The sequence below is a fragment of the Mus caroli genome, chromosome 11, assembly GCF_900094665.2.
Source record: "Mus caroli chromosome 11, CAROLI_EIJ_v1.1, whole genome shotgun sequence".
Classification (NCBI taxonomy): Eukaryota; Metazoa; Chordata; class Mammalia; order Rodentia; family Muridae; genus Mus; species Mus caroli.
In genome coordinates, this window is record NC_034580.1 from 53581921 (window position 1) to 53605846 (window position 23926).

Genomic DNA, 23926 nt, shown 5'->3' on the forward strand with positions numbered 1-23926 from the left:
TATATATATATATATATTGTGGGGCTAGAGAGGTGGAAGAACCATTAGTAACACTGGCTGCTGCTCTTCCAAAAGACTTGAGTTAAATTGCCAGCACCCATGTGAGACAGCTTACAACTCTCTGTAACTGCACTTCCAGGGTGCCTTGGGCCTCTGACTCCAGGAGAACTTATGTGCACATATCCATATCCACACCACATTTTAATAATAATAATAATAATAAACTGGTATGAAATATATTACAGAGTCATTGTTGCTTCTTTGTAATTAGTAGCAATAATTAAAGTGATAAATTTAATGAAAATAGAAACACCTGTTCTGTCTGTTGCCTGTCTGTGAAATCCCATTCCCATACCCAGCTTCCATGTCAGGCCACAGTGAGGGAAGATATGCCTAACCCTGTACAGAGATTATACACCATGGTGGGCAGATACCAAGGGTGCCCCAAACTCTCAGAGGAAAAAGGGATGGTGAAGAGGGGTGAATTGTGTGAAGAGGGACCAACAAAGGGAAAACAATCAGGATGTAAAAATGAATAAATAAATGGTAAAAAAAATGAATGTACTCCACAAGCTGTGTATGTATACATGTGTGTACATGATTTATTATATACATATTTTATATACTATATATAAATACATACATGTCTATAACAGTAATCATCAATAAAAGAGGGTTATCAAATTGAAAATTGGAAATGTGGATGAGGTTTGAGAAAAGAAAGAGAAGAAAAATAACATTACTCTATTTCACTTAAAAATATAGCGAAATTTTAAAGTGAAAGGGACTTAGCTAGAGCTACCCTTCAGAGGATGGAAATAGTGCCCCCAAAAGACCTGGGTAATTAATAGAAATCTAAGTGTCAGGCCTTCCACAAACTGTCTTAGTTTTCTATCTCTGTGACAACACACCATGACTGTCACTAGAGAGATGGCTCAGTGTAAGAGCACTTCCTGTTCTTCCAAGGGTTCTGGGTTCAATTTCCAGCTCACAACTGCCTGTAACTTTATGTCCAAGGTCCTTGACACCCTCCCACCAATGAAGATAAACTAAAAGTTTAAAAAATAAATAGGAATTGCATCCTCCATGAGTGACTTGCTTTTGCTCTTTTATCTTCTTATCATTAATGTGGTCCATAAACTCACTCTAAATTGAAAGACGGGTTGCTAAGTACCTCAATACTCTCACCTCATGTGTCCCCATGGCTGTAATTTGAGGGTGATCTGTCCCTACAGATCCTATATTTGAATCTTTGGTCCCCATTGGCAATAATGTTTGGGTAGATTTGGAACTTTTATCATATGGAACCTCAGTGAGCTGGGTCACTAGGGTAGGTCCTGAGGTTGTGGACCCTGGCCCCACTTCCTGTCCTGTGCTCTGCTTCCTGAGTGCAGCTGCAATGTGATCAGCCAGCCTCCTGTCCAAACCATGCAGTCCCTACTTGCTGCCATGTTTACCATCTTTTCCACCATATTCCTCTGAGACTGCGAACCAATGAAACTTTCTCAAGGTGCTTTCTTCGAGGTAGTTTATCACAGTACCAGGGAAAGAACGTAGTACAGAAATTGATATCAACTAGCAAAGCCCTGGCTGGGAAAAACCTTTACATTGTAGTTCTTGAGACTCTGGAAGTGTCTTCTGACTGAAGTGAAAAATTTAGGTCTTTAGGATAGAAAAGCCCCAGTGTACTGAAGCAGAGCTCACTGCAACATTTAGTGGAAGCTCAGAGATAAGAACATTGAGAGAAATGTGGGCAGTGGACACCTAGCTTATGACATTTCAAAGGAGAACGAAAACTCTACCAGGAAGTAGGTAGACACCAGCCATTCATGTGATATTGTGGCCAAGATTCTGGCTTCATTATGCCCATGTCCTGAGAACTTGAGTGATGTCAGATGTACGGATGATTGACTATTTCGCTTGGCAGAGGATAGGTGTGAGAGCAAGCTTAAAGTTTAAACAATGTACACACAGGGAAGCAGCTGTAGTTGTTGAAGAGGTTAGTGCCATGAAACTTGGTGCTAGGCACAGTGACAATAAGAAAGTATCTTGATGTCAAAACCCTACCCATCATAGGCTCCAGTATGTAAAGATGCAAGATTACATGAAACAAGAAAGGCTGAACTGAGTTCTTGCTCCTTTACAACAACTACCTAGGAAATGCTTCCCCAGGGTCACAACTGATGCAGCTGTGGTCAGGTGGGAGACAGTGCAGTCAGGCTCCATGCCAAGCTGGCAGCAGATCTTGGCAGAACTATCCACAGGGAACTGAATTTGAAGGACTCGTGAAAGATGGACTGGGGGAGGGGCATGGAGAGCAGCTGAGGTCAGGCAATGTGTGGTGGGGTCCAAGTCCCTGCATGCAGCTGTGAAGGTGAAGCCTAGATTGCAATGGAGACCCCAGGATGTTGGAGATACAGAACTGTGGGTCATTGACAAGGATAACTGCGCACATGGTGAGGAGCAGGTCCAAAGGCAGAGGCTATGTGTGCTACAGGCAGCCAAGCTGGAGCAGTGGGGCTACCTAAGCCTTTGGAACAGAATGGATTTCAAATCCTAGATGCCAGACATAGACTGCAGTCTTTGTTGTTGTCTCTGCCGGGTTTTGGTCATACTGTGATCTGATCTTTCCCTAGTATGCCTTCACTCCTCTCCTTTAGATAGAGAATATGTGTTATATACCTTATATATTGGAGATCCTAAAACTTTATTCATTTATTTATTCATTTATTCATTCATTCATTCACTTTATGTCTCACCTTCTACTCCCATGCCCCTGCTCACACAGTCTCTTCTCCCAATTCCCTCTCCCCTTCTCTTCTGAGAAGGAGTAAGTCTCCCTGAGTACCAGTCCAACCTGACAGATCATATCACTGCAGACCTGGGCACATCCTCTCCCAATGAGTTCAGACAAGGCAGCCCAATTAAGGGAGCTGGGTTCACAAGCAAGCAACAGAGTCATGGGCAGTCCCTGCTCCAGTTGTTGGGGAACCTGCATGAAGACCAAGCTGCATATCTGCTACATATGTGCTCTGGTTTAGGGAGTGGCTAAGTCCAGTTAATGAGTGGATTTCCTGCAGTGTCTGTTGTTATGCTCCCATTTTGTTTCTGATTTGTTAATTTGCATTTATGCTTTTTAGTTAGGTTTTTTTTTATCTCCTTGATTTTCTCAAAGAACCATCTATTGGTTTCATTGATTCTTTGAATTGCTTTCTTTATTTCTAGAGGATTTATTTCAGCCCTGAGTTTGATTATTTCCTGCCATCTACTCCTCTTAGGTCTATTTGCTTCTTTTGTTCTAGAGCTTTTAGGGGTGGGGTTAAGTAGCTAGTATAAGATCTATTCAATTTCTTTATGAAGGCATTTAGTCCTATGAACTTTTTACTTTGCACTGCTTTTACTGTGTCCAAAATTTACTGTGTATAATTTTGAGTATATTGTTCCTTCATTTTCATTGAATTCTGTGGGCTAAAAAATGGGGTCGTGCATCTGGTCGCTATAGGCCGAGGTCACTTGTGGAGGTGGATGCTAGAGTTTGACTGCATGCACCCCACATGCACCGCCAGGTGGGCATCAGGCTGTGAGAAGCCATAGGACCCTGCTCTGAAGGTAGGGAGGCACAGTCTGAGGTCTCTACAGACCTGCCGGAATTGTACTTGACCTTTTTCCCTTCCAACTTTTAATATTCTTTCTTTGTTCTGTACACTTAGCGTTTTGATTATTATAAGGTGAGAGGATTTTCTTTTGTGGTCCAATCTATTTGGTGTTTTTGTATGTTTATAGCCATCACTTTTATTAAGTTAGGGAAATTTTCTTCTATGATTTTGTTGAAGATGTTTCTTGGCATTTGAACTAGGACTCTTCTCCTTCTTCTATTCCCATTGTTCTTAAGTTTGGTCTTTTCATAGTGTCACAAATGTCCTAGATGTTTTGTGTTAGAAACTGTTTAGATTTGGCATTTTATTTGACAGGCATATCAATTTCTTCTATCATATCTTCTACACCTGAGAGTCTTCCTTCCATCTCTTGTATTCTGTTGGTGATGTTTGCGTCTCCTGTGTGTTCTCTTTCCTGGATTTTCCATTTCTAGGATTGCCTCAGTTTGTGTTTTCTTTACTCTTCTATTTCCATGTTTAGGACTTATTAGTTTTGTTCATTTCCTTAACTTGTTCGATTGCAATTTTCTGAATTTCTTTATATTTATTTATTTAGTTCCCTTTAAGGACATCTATCTCTTTGATCTTACTTTCCTGTATTTCTTTATAGGACTTATTTGGACTCTTTAAAGACCTCTATCATCTTCATAAGATTAGACTTAAGGTAATTTTCTTGGGCTTCATGTGTGTTAGGACAATCAAGGATTGTGGTAGTAGGATATCTGGATTCTGGTGGTGCCATACTACCCTGGCTTTTGTTGATTGCTGTCCTGTCCAGCAGGACTTAGTTATTCCATGGGTGGAGGAGGACCAGGGCCTGAAAGAGAAATGAGAGGAGAAAGGGAAGCGAGATCAAGCAAAGAGTTGTCACGGTCTGTTTAATGAAGGATAGGAGCCTGATTATAAGCACACAGTGAGAGAAAATAGGGAGCGGTAGAGAGGGCATAATAAAATACAGAGAAAGGGATGGACATCTGGGGCAGATGCTGATTACAGGCTTCTTGCAGCTTATCTTGGAATGTCAGCCCTGAAACAGTCCCGGGCACCAAACGGAGACATGGAGGAGGAGGTGAAGCTGCCTTAATCTAAGCAGTTCTAGGCGCCAAGTGGAGACATGAAGGAGGGGGTGAAGCTGGCAGTCTCAGGCGCCAGGTGGAGGCAATGAAAGAGGGAGTGACATAATTCCCTTCAAAGGGTCAGCCGGATCTTTAGGGTGAGAGTTACTGGCAGGACCTAGTTTCCTACAGTTTGGTCTCTCAGATTGGTTCTTACATTGGTCTTTAGCCATCTGGTTGTCCCTGGTATTAGCAGGCCTGGTAGTCCCTATTGGCAGCAGGCCTCTGTGATTGCAGGTAGAATTGGTTGTCCTGGGTGGCACTACTTTTAGGGATGTAGGCAGAGCTGATATTCTCTGATGGTTGCAGGCTTCTGGGATAGCAAGCAGAAGCATGGATCAGAAATTGGAGTGCAGAGGGGACAGGGTATACCACAAGACTTCTGGGATCACTGGTGGACCCAAGGGATAGGAGATTGGGGTGTGGGGATCTCACCTGGTTGTCCCAGGTAGCAACAGGACTTCTGGGGTACAGACAGAGCTGTGGCTTAGGAGATAGAGTACAGATCCAGGATTTCTAGTAGAAGTATGGACCAGAAGATGAGGCACAGATGGGATAGGGCAATCCTTGATATTTTGGAGATATTACCTTTTTATTTTATTTTAATAGTGAACTGTCTTAGAGTTCTACTGTTGTGAACAAATACCATGGACAAAGCAACTCTTATAAGGACAACATTTCATTGGGGCTGGCTTACAGGTTCAGAGGTTCAGTCCATTATCACAAGGCAGGAGTATGGCAGTATCCACGGAGACATGGGGCTGGAGGAACTGAGAGTTCTCCATTTTCATCAGATGTTCACTAGGAGAATACTGGCTTTTAGGCAGCTAGGATGAGTGTCTTAAAGCCCATGCTCACAGTGACACACTTCCTCCACCCCCTAATAGTGCCACTTCCTAGGCCAAGCATATTCAAACCACCACAGGCTTGTTCAAACACACAAGCCTTTGGGGGTCAAACCTAAACACAACTCCAAAAGTCCCCATCATCTATAGCAGACTCAACAATGTCAAAAGTCCAAAGTTCAAAGTCTCTTCTGAGATTCATGCTGTCTCTTACCTGTAATCTCCTATCAAGCCAAAAATTCTGAACCAAAGCAATACAGAAAACCAGGTGGGCAAATTTCCAACTCCACGTCTCCATGTCTGATATCCAAGTACTCTTCAGATTTCTAACTCCTTTCATCCTTGTTAACTTCTGTTAGCAGGTCTGGCATTCAGCAATGGTCTTCATTCTCTTTGGCTGGTTCCATTCCCTGTTAGCAGCTTTCCTTGGCAGGTATCCCATAGCTCTGACATTTCTAACATTTTAAGGTATCCAGGGAAACTTCAACTTTCCAGTTTCTTATTCTTTCCTTTTTGGAAAGGTTAGCTGATAATACTTTGCCTAGTAAGCCAACTGCTCCCCCTCCTTGCCCTTTAAACTTTTGAACCTGGTTTTTCCTATACAAAATCTATTCTGAGATCAGACTAGCACTGCAATCAGACTCCTGAGTCCTTTTAGCAGTTGGATGTACAGTATTAAGATAGGCATTCAAGTAACTATTCTTGCTTAACTGAGACAGGGCGCCTATGGTTTGAATGGTGATTCCCAGACCACAACAGTGTCCAACTCTCACAAGAACAGCACAGGAAAGAAAAGCTATTTAAGAGCAGTGAAGGGAGAGAGGGTCAGCCAGTTCTGGTCATTCAGTTGAGTTCAATGGAGCTGAGTCAGTCAGTGAGGACTCAGTATAGTGAGTGCAGTGCAGTAGAACTGAGTCCGTCCATGAGTTCATGCACTTCATGTCAGTTCAGGTCATAGGAGGCAGTTGAAGCCAGAGAATAAGCAACCAGAAGAGTAGAACTGATTGCCAAGGTTAGTTTCAGGCCAAACAGAGCAATTCAGTGCGAATCTGAGAGAAGCCAGATTGAATCAATCAGCTTGGAGAGGAGTTTGAGCCAGAACAACTGAGTTGAACCAGCCAGCTAGCATTCAGAAAGAAGTAAAAAAGGTATGCTTATTCAGCAGTAAGCCTCCAAGACATCAATTAGATTAAGCAAATAAAAGATACTTTTATAACTAGCTATGCTCTTAGAGCAACCTTTTCTATTAGGTAGATAGATACTGTAAACATCCCCCAGGATTAAAACTGCTCGATAACAGAGAAGAAAAAATTCCCTTTAATAGAGACATCCAGGTGTTTTTTCAAATATTATCTTAAAATTAATAAAATTTAAAATTAATCTTATATTCCAATAAATATGAGAACTGCTTCATGTCTAAGTGTCAATCATAAGTAAACTAGAAGTCTTCTGATACTGCTAAGACTGAATGTTGAGTATAATAGAATATTATATTAAATTATACTATATTATGATTATTATATAAATACTGGAGGAGCTCAAGTGATAGCAAAGAAAGAATGTATTTTCTGGAATCATTTAGAGATCCATAAAAAGTATTTTAACATCTATTGTCAATAATAAGTTTGCCTGAAGCTTAAGAGATGGCTTAACAGTTGAGCAAAGGTGTTGGTCTTGCAGGGGACCTAAATTTAGTTGTCAGCACCCACATCAGAGAACTCACAACTGCCTGGAAATCCAGCTGTAGAGGAACCAAGGCCATCTTCTGGCCTCTACAGACACTTCACTCATGTGCACATGCCCCCACAAAGACACACACATTATTGAAAATACAATAAATATTAAAATTAAAAATTGGTTTTTTTTATTTGGAGTTAAAGATAAGATATATTTATTAGTCTGTAAATGTCTTCATTAATTACATGTTATGCTTTTTATACAATGAGCACAAAATAACTTCTTTTTTTAAAAATAACTGTTCTTGTTTATAGAATGCAACATAAAACATGTATATGCTGTTTGATGATCATTTGAGGGATATTAACCTATCTGTTACGATAACATTTTTTAAATGTATGCATGCTTTGTCTGCATGTACACCTGCATGGCAGAAGAGAGCATCAGTTCTCTTTCTAGATGGTTGTGAGCCACAACTTAATTGCTGGGACTTGAACTTGGGAACTCTGGAAGAGCAGTCAGTGCCCTTAACTGCTGAGCCACCTCTCCAGCCCCATCATGAACATTCATTTCTTTGTGGTAAAAACATTTGGAATCCTCTGTTCCAGGTTTCTTTGAACTAAATAGTATGTTTTTATTCACACTAGTCACCTTACTCTATAAGAGAATCTTCCTGTGCCCATAGGTACCAAGCTATTTAAATATAAAAGTTGAAAAGCTCTAGATGCTGGCTTACACATTCCTGTATAATTGAGTAGAACACAGCTCAAGCATAATTCTCATTTCTCTGACAATTGACACCCAAAGGTGTGTCTTCATTCAATTATGACTTAAGTAGAATAGTATAGATTTAATTTGTTTTTTTTAAACCAGCTAAGGCATTAGACAATACTTCCCCTTAACTGTATGTAAATCAAAAGGCAGGGGTTTTGGTTTTGATTTTGGTTTTTTCATGTAAATGCAGAAGGCAAGGTGGGAGCAGATACTTCTTGGATAAACCTGGCCTTTACCACTCATTATTCAGTAAACTCTGTAAATAAACCAGACAGATATTTTAGTCCTTTTGTTGGCATTCAAAGGACTACCAAGTCATCTACAAACTTTAGTGATTCAGTTGAGCCATGCCCATTTTCAAAGAGTAACCTTATAGGCAAAATAATTCTCACATTGTGTGTCCTTCTCCATGCAATCACTAGATCTTTCTCAACACATGGGTTGTCATGAATGCATAGGCTAGCATGACTAATGTATTTCCAGGAGTGAGATCATGAATTCACTGACACAAAGTGGATCACTTTCAAATGGTCATATCCTGATGTTACCAATGTGGGTCAGTTACTTCAGGGATCAAATGTCCTGGGATTTAAAATTAATTTGAAATTAACTTTAGAGAGATAATAAACTGAAAACATACTTTCAACTGAATGTCGCTAAAGGGGTTCTCACTGAAGGTTCTGCAGCCTCCTTGTGGGATGAGCTGCACTGGGGCAGGTGTGTTTCATATCGCACAGCTGGCAGGAGTGGTGCTTAGCTCTCTGTGGAGGTCCATGGGCTCTACAGACACAGACTGCTCCGCACAGCAGCTACTCCTGATGCAGGTGAGTGCTTAGCTCCTGAGACTGAGTGCTTAGAATAGCAGGTGGTGGGCTCCCAAGGTTTTGTTTCAGAATATTCCATTTCCACAATTTTAGGACCTATGCCATAATTCATAGCACTTTTGAAAGAAAGAAACCAACGTGGCTATGCCTCATCCCATAACCTCATAGGTATTCTCTCTCAACTCTCTGCCATCACTGTTGGTAAAATCCATAAAACACAACGGTAGTCTCTACCAATTAACGTGATATGAAAGGTCACTGGGTTATTATACTATGTTCCACCTTAGCACTTGGTGGGTCTACCCAGCCATTCTCATTACACATTTTAAAGAAACTTTAAAAACTTGTGTAAATATAAGTTGTTTTCCCCTTTCCTTTTATTTCTTAGAATGAAATCCAGGGCAAATATCAATACTTGCCAGGTATGGAGTCAGCTCTATGTTTTCCTCTCCCAGTTGGCTACAGGTTACAGAATGGCTTTCATTCTGCCCTGAGGTTGACTTCAATACAGTCTGACTTACAATGTGAGACACAGAGAAAAGCTCAGGACTGAATTTAGTGAATAAGCAAGATGATTGTCTCAATTGTGTCCTTAGTGTCCACTGAGACTATATATTTTCAGTACTTAACCAAAAACTTATAATATATATATATATATATATATATATATATATATATATTACATATATATATATATGCAGTTTGAAATATTCAAACAATACTAGATATTTTCAGCTCTTAATTAAAAACGTATAAGATTGTGTGTGTGTGTGTGTGTGCAGTTTGAAATATTCAAATAGTACTAAAGAAGTTTTCAGGAGAATTGAGAATGAGGCATATTTTAACCCAACATAGACAGGTCTATTCTATTTGATCATTTAAATACTTCATGCACTTCCCTCCAGGACTAGTGATGTCATTCAATATATCATTATTATTATTATTAATTATTATGTATGAACATGCACACACAGTGGAGGTCAGAGGACAGTGTTGTTGAGTCTGTTGTCTCATTTCACTTTTACATGAGTTCTGGGTATCAAATTCCAGGCATCAGACTTTTCCAGGATGTTTTACTACAGAACCATCTTGTTGGACCCAGCAATGGTTTTTTGAATAGCTTCCTTGAGACTAATACCTGGGTAAGTGCTCTATTTAAACTACCTTTTTTTTTTCTTAAAACAAGTGTGTAAGACAATTAAGTCCCTATTTTAAAATACTGACTGAGGGCTTTTTTTTCCCCTAAGACAGTGGCTCTCAACCTTTCTAATGCTGTGACCGTTTAATGCAGTTCTTCATGTTGTAGTGATCCCCATCTATAAAATCATTCCATTGCTACTTTATAACTGTAATCTCGCTACTTTTATGAATCATACTATATACATCTGATATGCAGGATATCTGATATGAGGTGTGCAACCCAGAGGTTGAGAGCTGCTGATGTAAGAATGGGTTTGACTCCCAAGATCATATGGTTACACTCCAGATGTGTAGTCTGCAGGTGCATGAACAAGACAGTTGGTCCTCACTAACTCCTGACTGGATGGTAGAGTCCTTGGGATGTTAGAACCAACTAGGTTTTCATATCATTTAGACAGCAAAAGTATGCTGGTTTCCTTGGCCAACGCATTACTACTGTAATAATCTTATATTTCATTTATTTATGAATTAAAACAACACTGACCTAATGGCATGCATTTGCCATCCCAGCACCCAGGAAACCAAGACGAGAGAACTGCAAGGTCCAGGACATCCTGGGCTACATAGCAAAACCTTGTCTCAAAGAAAATAGATATGTAAAGTCAATTACTCCTTGCCTCCATTTTACAAAACCACATTATTGGTAGCAGAAAAGACTGATATTGCCCTTACTCAGTGTTACCACCTGACAGTTGATCATTTCATCTAGACCAGGCATTTAGAAGTCTCGTTTTATTATGTTTCTTTTTTACTAAGACAATAAATAAGAAAGGAATTTTATTCTGTTTTCAGTAGATAGGGCAGGCAGAGTACAGAAATGGCAATTCTTCTGACCTCCAAACTTAGCTTGCATTTTATTCTTTGAAATCACATTATTATAGGTATAGGAGAAACTTTCATAAATATTAAGTATAGACACTGAAAGATCAGCATGACTATGATAGCTACAGTCATGTGGGATGAGGCTAGAGCCAGAAGAAACCTATGAAACAAAATGACATCAGAAGTGGCCAAAGAGACACTGAAAAAAATTTTATTTTATTAGAACAAAGGGAAGTTCAATTGCAAGTTAGTTCTGAAGTAGATAACTTTCTTATTTAAAATATTTGAGTATGAAACATCTATTCTCAGATCACTGTAATGTTCTTCTGTGGTTGTGGGAACCAAACTCAGGGTTTTACACATGGAAGGCAGACACTCCACCACAGAGCTGCACTGCTGGCCCTGGAAAAATACTTTTATTTAAATTTATTTTGTAATAGTTCTTTCTCTCATATGTGTGTGTATGTCTGTGTTTGTGTCTGTGTCTATATGTCTGTGAGTGTGTCTGTGTGTGTGTGTCTCTATGTGTGTCTCTGTGTGTCTGTGTCTATATATGTATGTCTGTGTCTATGTGTGTATGTGCATATGTATGTGTGTGTCTATATGTGTATGTGTCCATGTCTATATGTGTGTGTGTGTGTATCTAGAAGGGGCCTCATGTGTGCCACAATATGTTTACAATGCTCTATATAACACAGTAATATCAATTTTACAGTGATCATAGATTCGATTCATGCATTAACAACTACTAGCCTTCCCAGTACTGCACCAGTGAAACCCAATCCAACATCTGAGAAACAGTAACATGCAAGAATCGCAAACACATATAACATGTTTAAAATGATCTAATACTTTAACGATGTAAGTTATTGCTTAAAATGTATGAAACAGGTTAAAGATATACTCAAATGGATATACTACAATATACTATTACAATTTTCTCCTTTCTTTCTCTCCTCTCTCTCTCTCTCTCTCTCTCTCTCTCTCTCTCTCTCTCTCTCTCTCTCTCTNCTCTCTCTCTCTCTCTCTCTCTCTCTCTCTCTCTCTCTCTCTCTCTCTCTCTCTCTTTCTTTTTTCATAATAGCATCTCACTGTGCAGCCCTGGCTGCACTGGAACTCACTATGTAGACCAGGCTGGCCTCAAACTCACAGACAGCTGCAAGTGTGAAAGTCTGTAACACAATTTATGCCCCCTGCTTCTGTGTCTTCATGAAACTGTCAATTTTCTACAGGAATCTTTGATGGAATTTAGTATCATTTTTGTGAGGGCACTCGCTAAATGTAAGTAATCAGTGTGAAAAGGAATCTCCATGGCAACAGCCCTTCTCATTTGGAAAGAAATCACGATGCTGTGAGACATTGTACTGAGGTGTGGGACATCTGTGGTCATTACATATTACATAGGACAGCAGCACCTCACACAGGAGCAGGTAGGATCAGCCACGTGGGTTTCCATCATGACAGGAGGTTTTTTCCTTACTTCATATGTAACTACTTTAAATTGATAGCTAAGTGCAAAGATCATGAGTCAGGTCATAGCAGTGTTCACAACTTGGCAAGAATGTAGGGTTCTTTCAACTGAGAAATACCAAACTGTAGGAAATTCGGATTACATACTAATGCTTCTTTATGCCATGATTAAGATAAGCATAGGGCTAAACACATTCTGAGGCACTACACTGTTTGTTCTATATGTTTTATTTAATTCAGTTATAAATTATACTATGGTACAACAAAGGTAGACAGTGAACAGTTAAGACAAACAGACTAGGTAGTTGAATTGTGTTTGTGTGTGTGCGTGTGCATGGTATGGGTTCACTGGCAGGCCAGAGGTAAGTGTGAATGCCCTCCTCTATCAGTCTCTGCCTTATTTATTTGAGGCTGAGTCTCTCCCTGAACCAGGCTCTTGCATTTGGGGGGCAGGGGTTGACTGGAGGACAGGGAACCCTAGTAATCCCTCTACCCTTCACAGAGCTAAGGGTACAGACACATGGGAACTGCATCTAACTATTTATATCGGTTCTGAGAGCCAAACTCAAACATGTGCTCTCACTCGCTGATCCACAACTTCAACCTTAAGTGGTAGAAAAAAAATTAATTATCCCACTAAACTGAAATATTGAGATATTCCATCATTTGGTTGCAAGTCACTTTTTTTTATCTCTTACTTTTTGTTTTTTGTTTTTGTTTGTTTGTTTGTTTTGTTTTTCGAGGCAGGGTTTCTCTGTGTGGCCCTGGCTGTCCTGGAACTCGCAAGTCACTTTTTAAAAAAATCATCCTCAGACCAGGTATGGTGGCATATGGGAGGCAGAGGCAGGTGGATTACTGTGAGTTCAAGGCCAGCCTGGTCTACAGAAGTAGTTCCAGGATAGCCTATCTTTAAAAAAAAAAAAGCAAAACAAACAAACAAAACAAAAAACAAAACAAACAAACAAACAAAAAAAACAGGCAAGCATCCTTCTGTCTTTCAGGTTTGGTCAGAGCTATGAAGACTCCCAGTAACAGCACAGAGGTGGACTTCATTCTTCTCGGCCTCTTCAGCCACACACACGCCCACTTGCTCCTGCTTTCTGTTGTGTTGGTAATCTTCACCGCCTCTCTGATGGGCAATACCCTCATGATCCTTCTCATCTGCAGGGACCCCAGGCTGCACACGCCCATGTATTTCCTTCTCAGCCAGCTCTCCCTCATGGACATGATGCTAGTCTCCACCATTGTCCCCAAGATGGCAGCCAACTACTTGACGAACACGAGATCCATCTCCCCTGCAGGCTGTGGCTCCCAGATCTTCCTCTTCCTCACTTTGGCAGGGGGCGAGTGCTTCCTCCTGGCAGCCATGTCCTATGACCGCTACGTAGCCATATGCTATCCCCTGCGCTACCATGTCCTCATGAACCCCAAGTTGTGTGCATACCTGACAGTGGGGTCCTGGCTCCTGGGAGCTGCCGATGGGCTGATGCAGGCGGGCACCATCCTGAGTTTCCCTTTCTGCCACTCTCGAACAATCAACCACTTCTTCTGTGAGGCACCTTCTCTGGTGCGCCTCGCCTGTGCAGACACCAAAGTCTTTGAGTTCTTCATGTACATCTGCTGCATCCTGATGCTCCTGATCCCGCTGTCCCTCGTCCTGGCTTCCTACTCGCTCATCCTGGCCACGGTGCTCCGCATGCGATCCTCCGCAGCCCGGAAGAAAGCCTTCACCACCTGCTCTTCGCACCTGGCTGTGGTGGGGTTGTTCTACGGGGCCATCATCTTCATCTACATGAGACCCAAGTCCCACCAGCCAGGCAAGAGTGACAAAGTGGTGTCTGCCTTCTACACCATCTTCACACCCGTGCTGAACCCTCTCATATACAGTGTGAGAAACAAGGAGGTCAAGGGAGCCTTGAGGAAGTGGCTGCAGAAGACAGTGTGATAAAAGAGCAGAGAGAAGCTCCACAAACGAGCTCCACTCAAATCAGGTGCGCCTCACTCACAGACTCAGCTTCTCTGTTCCATTGAACGTTCTTTTGTGTTGTATTAACTTCTTTGAAGCTCCTTTGCCATTTTCTATTCTAATTTTTGCAAAGCCTTTGGAAAATCAATTTGCCCCTCTAGTGTCTCCTGTGTTAGCCACTATGTTACTTTTTAAATAGGGTCGTAGAGATGGGTGCCAGTGACACAGGCCTGACTATCTAGATTTTAATCATGTAACTCAGTTGTTGTTATAAGATGGACAATGTTACGAGAAAGAGGAACAAATGGATGATAATTTTATAAACATAGGGCTGAATTTGTTATTATGAAGTATCTCGTAAATGAAGTGTGTAATCAATAAGACTTGCTAAGCATAAAGCATAATTGTATAAACCATGTGTCAAGAATGTTTCAAGGGGAATAATCTGAGACTATTTAAAATTTAGAAAATCCTTTCAGAGGTGAGCAGAAAGAAATTATCACCTAACATAGCTATAGTTAACATTTGAAACAGTAAAACAAATACCACTGCCTAAAAAAATAAGTCAAGCTTAATAACATTTCCAAATTTTCATTTAAGAGTGTTTAAAGATGATTTCCTTAAGAAGTGATTAGGCCTAAGGGCTCCACTCTCATGACAGGAGGGCATTCATGCCATTATAAAAATGTGAGTTAGCTCAACATGGTGACTAACACCTGTGATCCCAGCACTTGGGAAGCTGACACGGGAGAACTGTAGGTTTGAGGACAGCCTGGATTACGTAAGGCCCTGTCTCAAAGAATACAATGAAATAGTAGTGAGACTGACTCTTCCCATATAAAACAAACAAACAAATCAACAAGCAAAAGCAACCATCCAAAACCAACTCATCTCAGAAGAAATAACAGATCATTTATTCTGGAGTCAAACATGAGTGACCATGGCCCTTTTGGGTTTAGGTGACCCAGATTCCATGTTCCAACATGGTGCCAGCTTCGGGAGGGGGCGGGGGTTCTTAAAACAATCAAATAAAGAAAATACAGAGATCAAGGCACTCTTCAAACACATTTAGGGAAAGCGGCAAGTAGGCAGCCTAGAGTGAGGAAGGCACGCCTCAGGCACAGGCTCCCATGCTATCTCAGAATTCTGGCCCTTTGGCTGTTGGCAGCTAGTGCTCTGCATATCCCAAAGGATTTGCTTAGCAGTCACTAACATGTTGGGTAACATTCAGATAAAGACTAAAGGTTGCCGAAGGTAATTTGGTCTTGGGATTTGCAACATTCCAATCTCTCCAAAATCACTGAAGCACCAGTCAACAGTCTCGAAAGCTCAGTCCATTCCAAGAACTTTCCTTGCCCACTTCCTCTTACCGTTCCTTATCCTTCCACCATCTGTCACATGATAGAGAAGCAGGTCCCTGGCAGGTTAGGACCCTTGAGTTTGACTTCCCCATTACAGAGCAGTACCATTCCTTATGGCTGCTATGGTCCCACAGAATGGAAGGAGACACCAAGTACTGGTGGATTCATGGACACAACAGAGTCTAGGGATAGGAAGGACAACAGGACACCCAGGTCCCTCCCACAGGCAAATGTCACAGTCCATCACCTTGTTGACTGCTCTGAATCAATTTTCAGTCTCAGAGCTTGCCATATGACAAACAGACAAGCGTCCTTGAGGGTGGGTCCACAAAGGAGGCTCCACAATTTGTATCATATATGTGTTTGCTGTGTACCTGTTTTTTCTACCAAAGGACTAACAACATTCAACAAAACAAAGTCACACTGGGTGAGCCACGTCATGGATCTCATGAGAACTATTGGCAGCGAGTGTAAGCTGACCTGAGGCTACTCTGTCTAAAGGCAGACCTAACTATTCTTATATCCCCTTCCTGTCCCCAAAGTGGAAAAACCTTTCTCTGCTGCACCTTTAAGATGTGAATACTGAATTCAGGGCTTGCCAGGAGTAGGGCCATGCACTTAGTGTGTGAATACCAGTTGGATTCTGATCTTTCTCTCATGCTGATGCTCTCGGGAACCCCTCTATTTTGGTGGACTACTGACTTTTGTTATTTGTCTTCTGTGTACACTAATACAGCCTCCACATCCATGTCCTATGGAAGTGGCTTGTGTGCAGTATCTGGGTTTCTGTGGTGGATGCTGCATATCACCCTCGCCCAGCACCCAACTTTAGTATTTGAAGTCCTGCTCCAGAGCTGCCCAGCATGTTGGAACCTGGCAGTGCTTACTTGAGTCCCTCTCAAGGTATTTTTTTCCTTGCTGGGAAAATCTGCTAAGATCAAGGTCATGGTCCATTCCTGGGAGCAAACCACAGCCAGTGTCCACACAGTGACCCTAAAGCAGAAGAGTGTGACCACGGCATGACTCTCAGAGCCTATGCCACAACTCTCAGGAGCTTGTAGGCTTTAGCCTCGGGCGTCACTCTTCCTTTTCACCCTTTGCTCAGTTCTGCATAAGTCTGCTTTAGGCAATGATCCTAAGAGGTCTTCCAGTCAACTTCCCAGATGTCTGCCCCTGTCTGTGTATTCTCCAGGGATCCCAGGAAATCCCTCTGAGTGAGGAACACAGCAGTAAAGTAGGTATCCCTCCTGTGCTCAAGATGGGTGCCCTGGCCTCTTAGCTGTACTTTTTGAAAGATATAGTCCATCTTTAGGATGGGTGGTCTTAGTGGGTTTTAAGGAAATAAATCCACTGTATGTAAGTACCTACAGTCCCAACAATTAGGAGGTGGAGGTAGAAGGATCAGGGGTTCAAGTTCAACCTGTGCTGCTCAGCTAGTTTGAGGACACCTTGAGCTATGTAACACTCAGTTTAATATAAATAAGTAAGTAAATAATGATGTTAAAATCTGCACTTTCCTTTAAATAAAATTAAATGTGAATTGCAGTTTGCCAAATTTTTAAATCAGGTCCATTTTCTTTATTCAGGTTCATTTCCCTTACACGTGATCCATTATTAAAATTTTTGTTTTGTTTTGTTTCCAATTATCTGTTTCCAGTTGTAGAACTGAGGGTCTCTATGTGGCAGTAGGTAGTTAAGAAGTTTTGCAAGGCACAGATCCAAGTGTCCAGGACTCCCAGTATCAGAAACATTCAAAGCAAATGGCCAAATATCATGAAATACATTCATGACACATTGAACCTGCAAAGTGACATCAATGTGAATACAGCCTGGAGATGCTGTCACTGCTACCATCATCATCGTCATCATCACCACCACCATCATTATCATCATTATACTCTGAAGACACAAACATGCAAACACGAAACCAAAGTAAAACAGTTTCTTGCAGATGCACACAAACACATGCGTACGCCCATCCAACCTTAACTGTCTCAAATCGAGCCCAAGAACAGCAACAAGAGCCCCCACAAACAAAACAAAACAAAACAAAACAAAACAAAACAAAACAAAACAAAACAAAACAAAACAAACTCTGCAGCTAACTCCCGCCACGGGCTTTGTTTTATTTCCATTGCTGTTTGACAACTATGCTGGTCTCAACGGCAGACACCTTAACCTTCCTATCTGCTGAGGTTTGTGCAGGAAATACCAGAATCACGTGACACCAGAATCTCGTGACTTCATGCTTCATTCACTTGGCATCGAAATCCCATTCCAAGGACATTTATTTGCTTTTTTTTTTTTCTCTTGAGTGATTCTCTGTCATTCCCACGATTCACAGTATTAAGAGATGTGTAGAAAGTTCTCAAGTCTCCTGGGAATTTTAAAAATTTCTCAGCACAGTAAACACTTCTGGCAACCGAACTGTGACCCTGGAAGATCTTGGGTATCGATAGGAGAGTGTCTGCAGCCCAGGTTGGCAGTGGGCCCATCCTCGTGACACTTCAGCCCAGGCACTGATATAAGGTGGGTGGAGGAACAGGATAAAGCAGACCTTCTCTCTAGGTGGGGATATCCAGATGCATCCCTGAGGTACAATCTGGCCTGCTGGGCGGCAGTTTTGACTCTTGTAGGTAGGTCGTGCCAACCTCTTCATCTCTGATTATTTGTTTGTGAAATTTAACTCTAGAAAATACAATTCCAAATCCCAGAATTCGGGGGGGGGGGGAAGAGTCCAGAGGAACAAGGAGCCTTGGTTACATAGACTCTAATGCCACCATTTTACAAAGGAAGACTCCCCCTTTTACACTTCTTGGTACCTGATAAATTAAAATGTGTACAAGTGGGTGCTAGCATTTGGTAAATTCTTTTGGAAAGGACCCATAAATTTATCAATATAAAATTTTCTGTTGCTACCTAATTTTTCTCACACAGATAGATTTTCATTTCAGTATCCAGAAATTTGGACTTTAAATTTTACATATTAACAATTAATTTGGGAAAACGTGGAAAGGAAATTATGTATCCTGACTTGTCTGTGGTTTCTCAAGAGGCCTTTGTCAGAAGAAAAGGCAGGCATCTATCTCTGTCCATGACTCTAAATGCAAAAGCGGGGAGTGTAATTGTAAGTAAGGACGTCACAGTGCTCACGGCATTCTAAGAGAGAACGTGGGCAGGCAGGACGGAGAGATCTCACAAAACACAGAGAGTAGAAGAAAGCCCTTGGTTCTCAGGTGAAACATTTCCCCATTCCCTTACTAGTCAGGCTGGGCATCTCAGTAATGAAGTTACCCTAACGAGCTAACGATTCAGGACCAATTCCAACCATGATCAGATTGTTTTTTAGGAACTTATCCCAATAGTCTACTCCATGGAGGTTTATAAACTTAAACTAGTAGTAACCTGCCTCATTTGTATATAAAGATATAGGTAATGATTTTAATAATAACAAGTTGACCATACAATTAGATTCATAATGACTGCTCACTTTTAATCATTTATCTTACGTTTAAAATGTACACACAATCACCTCTCTGCACTAAAAAGCTGAGCAGATTTTAAAATTAAATGTAAGTAGAAATTGCACAATATATATATCTTAAGAGTGGGTATATAAATCCGTAGTAGAGGGCATGCCAAGTATGTATGGGGTCCTGTATTCAGTCCCCAGCATTGTATAAACAGAACAAAACAGAAAAAAAAATGTGTTGAGTTTTTTAGCCGAGAAGTGGAGCAGTGGTAGAACCAACTCTCTGAGAACACATGCACCTCTCTTTCATGTTCTAGACAAATATTCATCACTGCTGTTGTGTGTGGTATCTTATTTCTTTGTCAAAACACAAACTCCAACATCTGTTGCCAAGCATCTCATTAAATTGGTGCATACCTTTCAACAAAGGTAGGGAAATGCCTGCTGCCCTGGCCACCAACAGATGACAGGTCAAGTCACAGACACTAGTCCTGATGATTCCAAAGTCCACACTTCCCAGTGTCACATATGACTGAAGACAGAGAATGGTGGCTATGGGGAGGGATGGGAAGTTTTGCTGAGTGAGGCTGACTTCTCATTTGGAGGCATTAGGAGAGTTTAGAAGACAGATTCTAGTGGAGAAGGTATCTGCTGACACCATAGTGACTATGTATACAAAATAGTTATATGAATGTAGAAAGTAGTTCAAAAAGCTGCTATGTCCTCTCCAGTGAACACATAGCAACAACCCAACCTTAATGTTTCTCCTATCTTCAATAATGAAAGGTTGGAACAGTGAAAGAAAAGATGAGTGGAAGAGGGGGGAATCTAAGTCTCCAGCATGTGATGTACTGAGCGCCGTGGCCGTGGTTCCATATCCTTCTGGAGTAAAAGGTGCATGATAAAGCGTCAAAAGTGGGCAACCGTGCACTGAGCCGAGAGAAGATGCTTTCAAAGTAACTTTCAAAAAGTAAAATCATTTTCCAAATATTTAACTTTCAAACAAATAACTAAAATGCTCAGGGACTCGGCCTGGGGCTGAGAGAGTCATGATGACATTGTTTCAGCCTTAGGAGTGATTTGACCTAAGGAGAGACACAGGGAGTACCTCGGAGGCCACAGACTGCCTCCAGACCTTTGAACTAGACAACATTCTTGAGAATGAATTAGTATCCACATCTTTGCAGCTGTGGACATTTCGATTCAATAAAGTCAAACAGCCAGGGCACCAGCAAGTCAAAGACAAAATGAAAGTAAAGATTTAAAGTCTCGGAAGCAGGAATCATTCTTTTTTTTCTCTGCAGTTAGGAAAAATCTCGAGTTATCCACTAAGTGGTGAGATTGCACGATTGTGAAGAGGGAGGGGCTATCTGATATGGAAACATACTTTGGAACAAACAGTTCATTAAAGTGTGCATTTAGCATTCCAGCTTCACACTGTAGAAACACCTAAGAGAGGTACTGTTTCTTGAAGTGTCAGCTTCTGTAAACAGAACAAAGGGCGCTCCCATCCAGGGTGACTTTAGCTCTGTCCACAGACTCTGTCTTTTCTGTTTCTAGATCTAAGAGCAAATATCTTTTGTCTGGCAAGACATATGTTATTCAGTGTTAGAGGGAATTACGTGACCTTGGTGTTTTTAAGAAACTTTGACAGGACTATGTGGTTTAGGTAGATTTAAGCACGCCATGCACAAAGCCCTGTGTTCCACTCTCTAGCATTACATAAACCAAACATGTAACACATGCCTGTGACCTCAGCACTCAGGAGGAAGAGCCCGTAAGATCAGAAGTTCCTAGGTCATTTTCTACTATGTAGGAAATTCAAGGCCTGCCTGGGATACAGGAGACCTTGTCTCAATAAATAAACCAACAAACAAAATGATATAGTATAAATGTGTTGCCTACATTAAAAAATCCCTAAGTTGTATTAACAAATATCTACTTAATTTAATTAAGCACCTAAGATTTGATTATGCAAAATATAATGTATGAGAAAATAAAAATGTCAAATTGTCCTCAATCATTTATGAAGATATTAGGTAATGGAAAGTCATGAGTCACTTGCTACTTACAGGGAACTTTGATTTGTTCTGCCAATTCACTCACTGTTCTGGCAAGATGTTTGACAGGTAAGCCTTGGAAATGAGAAAAAAAAATCAATGTTAGTTTTGTGACCACGAAATATTTTGCAAGCATGGATGAAGGATTTGAAGTGGGTTCATCCTATCTCACAAGCAACCTTCTGGGCATGCGTACTTCACACAGCATCACAGGTGAGGAAACTCCTCTGTCCTTTGTTTCACAGTGTTGCTCCTACTGTAAACCATGGACAGGGGGAACACCACAGCGGGCTTCATCCTCCTGGGACTCTTTAACCACACCAGGGCCCACTTATTCCTCTTTGTGCTGGTTCTGACTGTGGCCTTCAACTCTGTGGTAGGCAACGCCCTCCTGCTTCTCCTTATTCACCAGGACCGCCGGCTCCACACACCCATGTACTTTCTCCTGAGCCAACTCTCCCTCATGGACATGATGCTGGTCTCCATGGTAGTGCCTCAAATGGCAGCTGGCTATTTAATGGGTAAGAAGTCCATCTCTGCTGCTGGCTGTGGCTTCCAGATCTTCTTCTTCCTCACGCTGGGAGGTGGAGAGTGCTTCCTCTTAGCAGCCATGTCCTATGACCGCTATGTGGCTATATGCCACCCATTGCGCTATCCGGTTCTCATGAGCTGGCAGTTATGTTTGCGACTAACCGTGGCGTCTTGGCTCCTGGGAGCAGCTGATGGAGCCATGCAGGCTGCTGCCACCCTGAGCTTCCAGTTTTGCAGCCGGAATGAAATAGATCACTTCTTCTGTGAGGCCCCTGTGTTATTGCGCTTGGCTTGCGGAGACACATCAGCCTTTGAGTTTTTCATGTACATTTGCTGTGTGTTGATGCTTCTGATCCCCTTCTCCCTCATTCTGATGTCCTATGGTCTCATACTGGCCGCTGTCCTCCGAATGCGGTCCACAGAAGCCCGCAAGAAAGCCTTTGCCACCTGCTCCTCACACTTGGCGGTAGTGGGCCTCTTTTACGGAGCGGCTACTTTTAGCTACATGAGGCCCACATCCTCCAGGTCAGCGAACCATGATAAGGTAGTGTCAGCATTCTATACTATCGTCACCCCCATGCTGAACCCCCTCATCTACAGTCTTCGGAATAGTGAAGTCAAGGGTAGCCTGAGGAAGTGCGTGACCCGCTGCGCTGCCCTAACTAGTAAGGATGCCTTGGTTGGCACCTAAGGGGTGTGTGTGCACCTGTCCCTGTGTCTCGGTTATTTACTGTGTTCCTTTGAGGTTTTGGTTAAACTTCATGCTGGCAGCTGATTGTGGAGCCACCTTCTCATTTCAAACTGAAATCTCAAAAGACTGAAGAAAAACAAAATCACGAATTCTCGGTGAAACGTTCTCATGCCTTCCCACACAAGAATGTTTATACCACCATCAAAGAATGGAGCAAGCCGGAGGACTAACTGCCACCTTGTTTTGCATTGGAGTGACTGAAGCACAACTTCGAGCTGAAGGGCACTCTCCAGCCAGTTCTACTGACCTCTTCCCTTGTACCTGTCACCAAAAGATGCAAAACTCAAAAGGGCACAGAACTCCTTTGAGCCCATTTCTAATGAAAATCTGCCCATGGATTCAATCCAATTCTATCCTGTTCTGTTGCTGGGTACCAATGGTACGTGTTTTTTATGAGTGTGTGTGTGTGTGTGTGTGTGTGTGTGTGTGTGTGACCTTTGTGAAGATTCTCTGTATTTTTACACACTCTATTCTTTTTAAATTAATAATAAGCTAGTATTTTAAAAAGCACCATTTGTTCCCTAGTTTGTGATAGACATGTGGCTAACCTTCGACCTTTTTTTGAGTTACATGCTTTCCCTTCACTTGGTGGATAATGATGACCCTTTTATCAGATTGATTTCCAATTCCCATACACAGTTCACACAGGGTGCAGCTGCCCTGGGCGGGCGTCACCAGGTCTTTCTGCTCAGGAAGTCTCCTGAGCATGGAGTACCTCGTTCTGTTTCCTGTGTATAGCTTCCTGGTGCCTGTTGATGCTCAATGATTTTATACTGTTTTACTGCTAAGTGAGATGCCTTCTTTGTTAACTTTGTATTTCAGTCTTAGAAAAATAAAAATAAAAGTTATTGCTGTTTCCACAGCAAACAACTTGTGGTTCACTCACATATTCAAAAGAGTATTTGGAATTTGAAAACAGAACTGCATGTTAGTGTTTGTATTTAATGTCTGGAGACTCTTTTTTAAACTTAGTTTGTACTTGGGGGTTCCTTTTTAAACTCTTCCACTTCACTTGAAGCAATGAGCCTTAGCAGTTGGTTCAGCTATGTTACAGCATCCATTTTACTTCCATAGAGGTATTCAGACCCTGAAAAACCTGACACCTTTCGTATAAAGAACAGTGTCCTGAGGTACAACATTTCAGGTGAAGGGTGAAAGTAGTGTTTAAAAATTAAGCTGTAGATGGCAGGGCACACATCCCTTCATTTCATGATTACTTATAAGCCTACAGCAATTTCAGATCATAAAAAAATTTGGTACATTTTCAAAATATCATTTTACAAGCAATTATTAACATATTAATACATTCTAAATATTTATAAATGCATCGTTTTCCAAAGACAGGACAAACACAAAAGCAACTCTAAGATAATGCTTTATAATAATATAACAATTAATCCTT

General features: G+C 41.4%; 2 protein-coding genes across 2 annotated transcripts; both read left to right on the plus strand.

Moving 5' to 3' along the window:
* Positions 1-13364: 13364 nt before the first annotated feature.
* Positions 13365-14362, plus strand: LOC110305445 (olfactory receptor 2T33-like). The gene has a single exon (XM_021177434.1). The coding sequence runs from the start codon at positions 13399-13401 to the stop codon at positions 14326-14328; it is 930 nt and encodes a 309-aa protein (XP_021033093.1). The 5' UTR covers positions 13365-13398; the 3' UTR covers positions 14329-14362.
* Positions 14363-21416: 7054 nt separating this feature from the next.
* LOC110304495 (olfactory receptor 2T8-like) lies at positions 21417-22464 on the plus strand. Its single transcript, XM_021175918.1, has one exon. It carries the CDS (start codon positions 21508-21510, stop codon positions 22462-22464), a length of 957 nt encoding a protein of 318 aa, XP_021031577.1. The 5' UTR covers positions 21417-21507.
* Positions 22465-23926: the final 1462 nt, after the last annotated feature.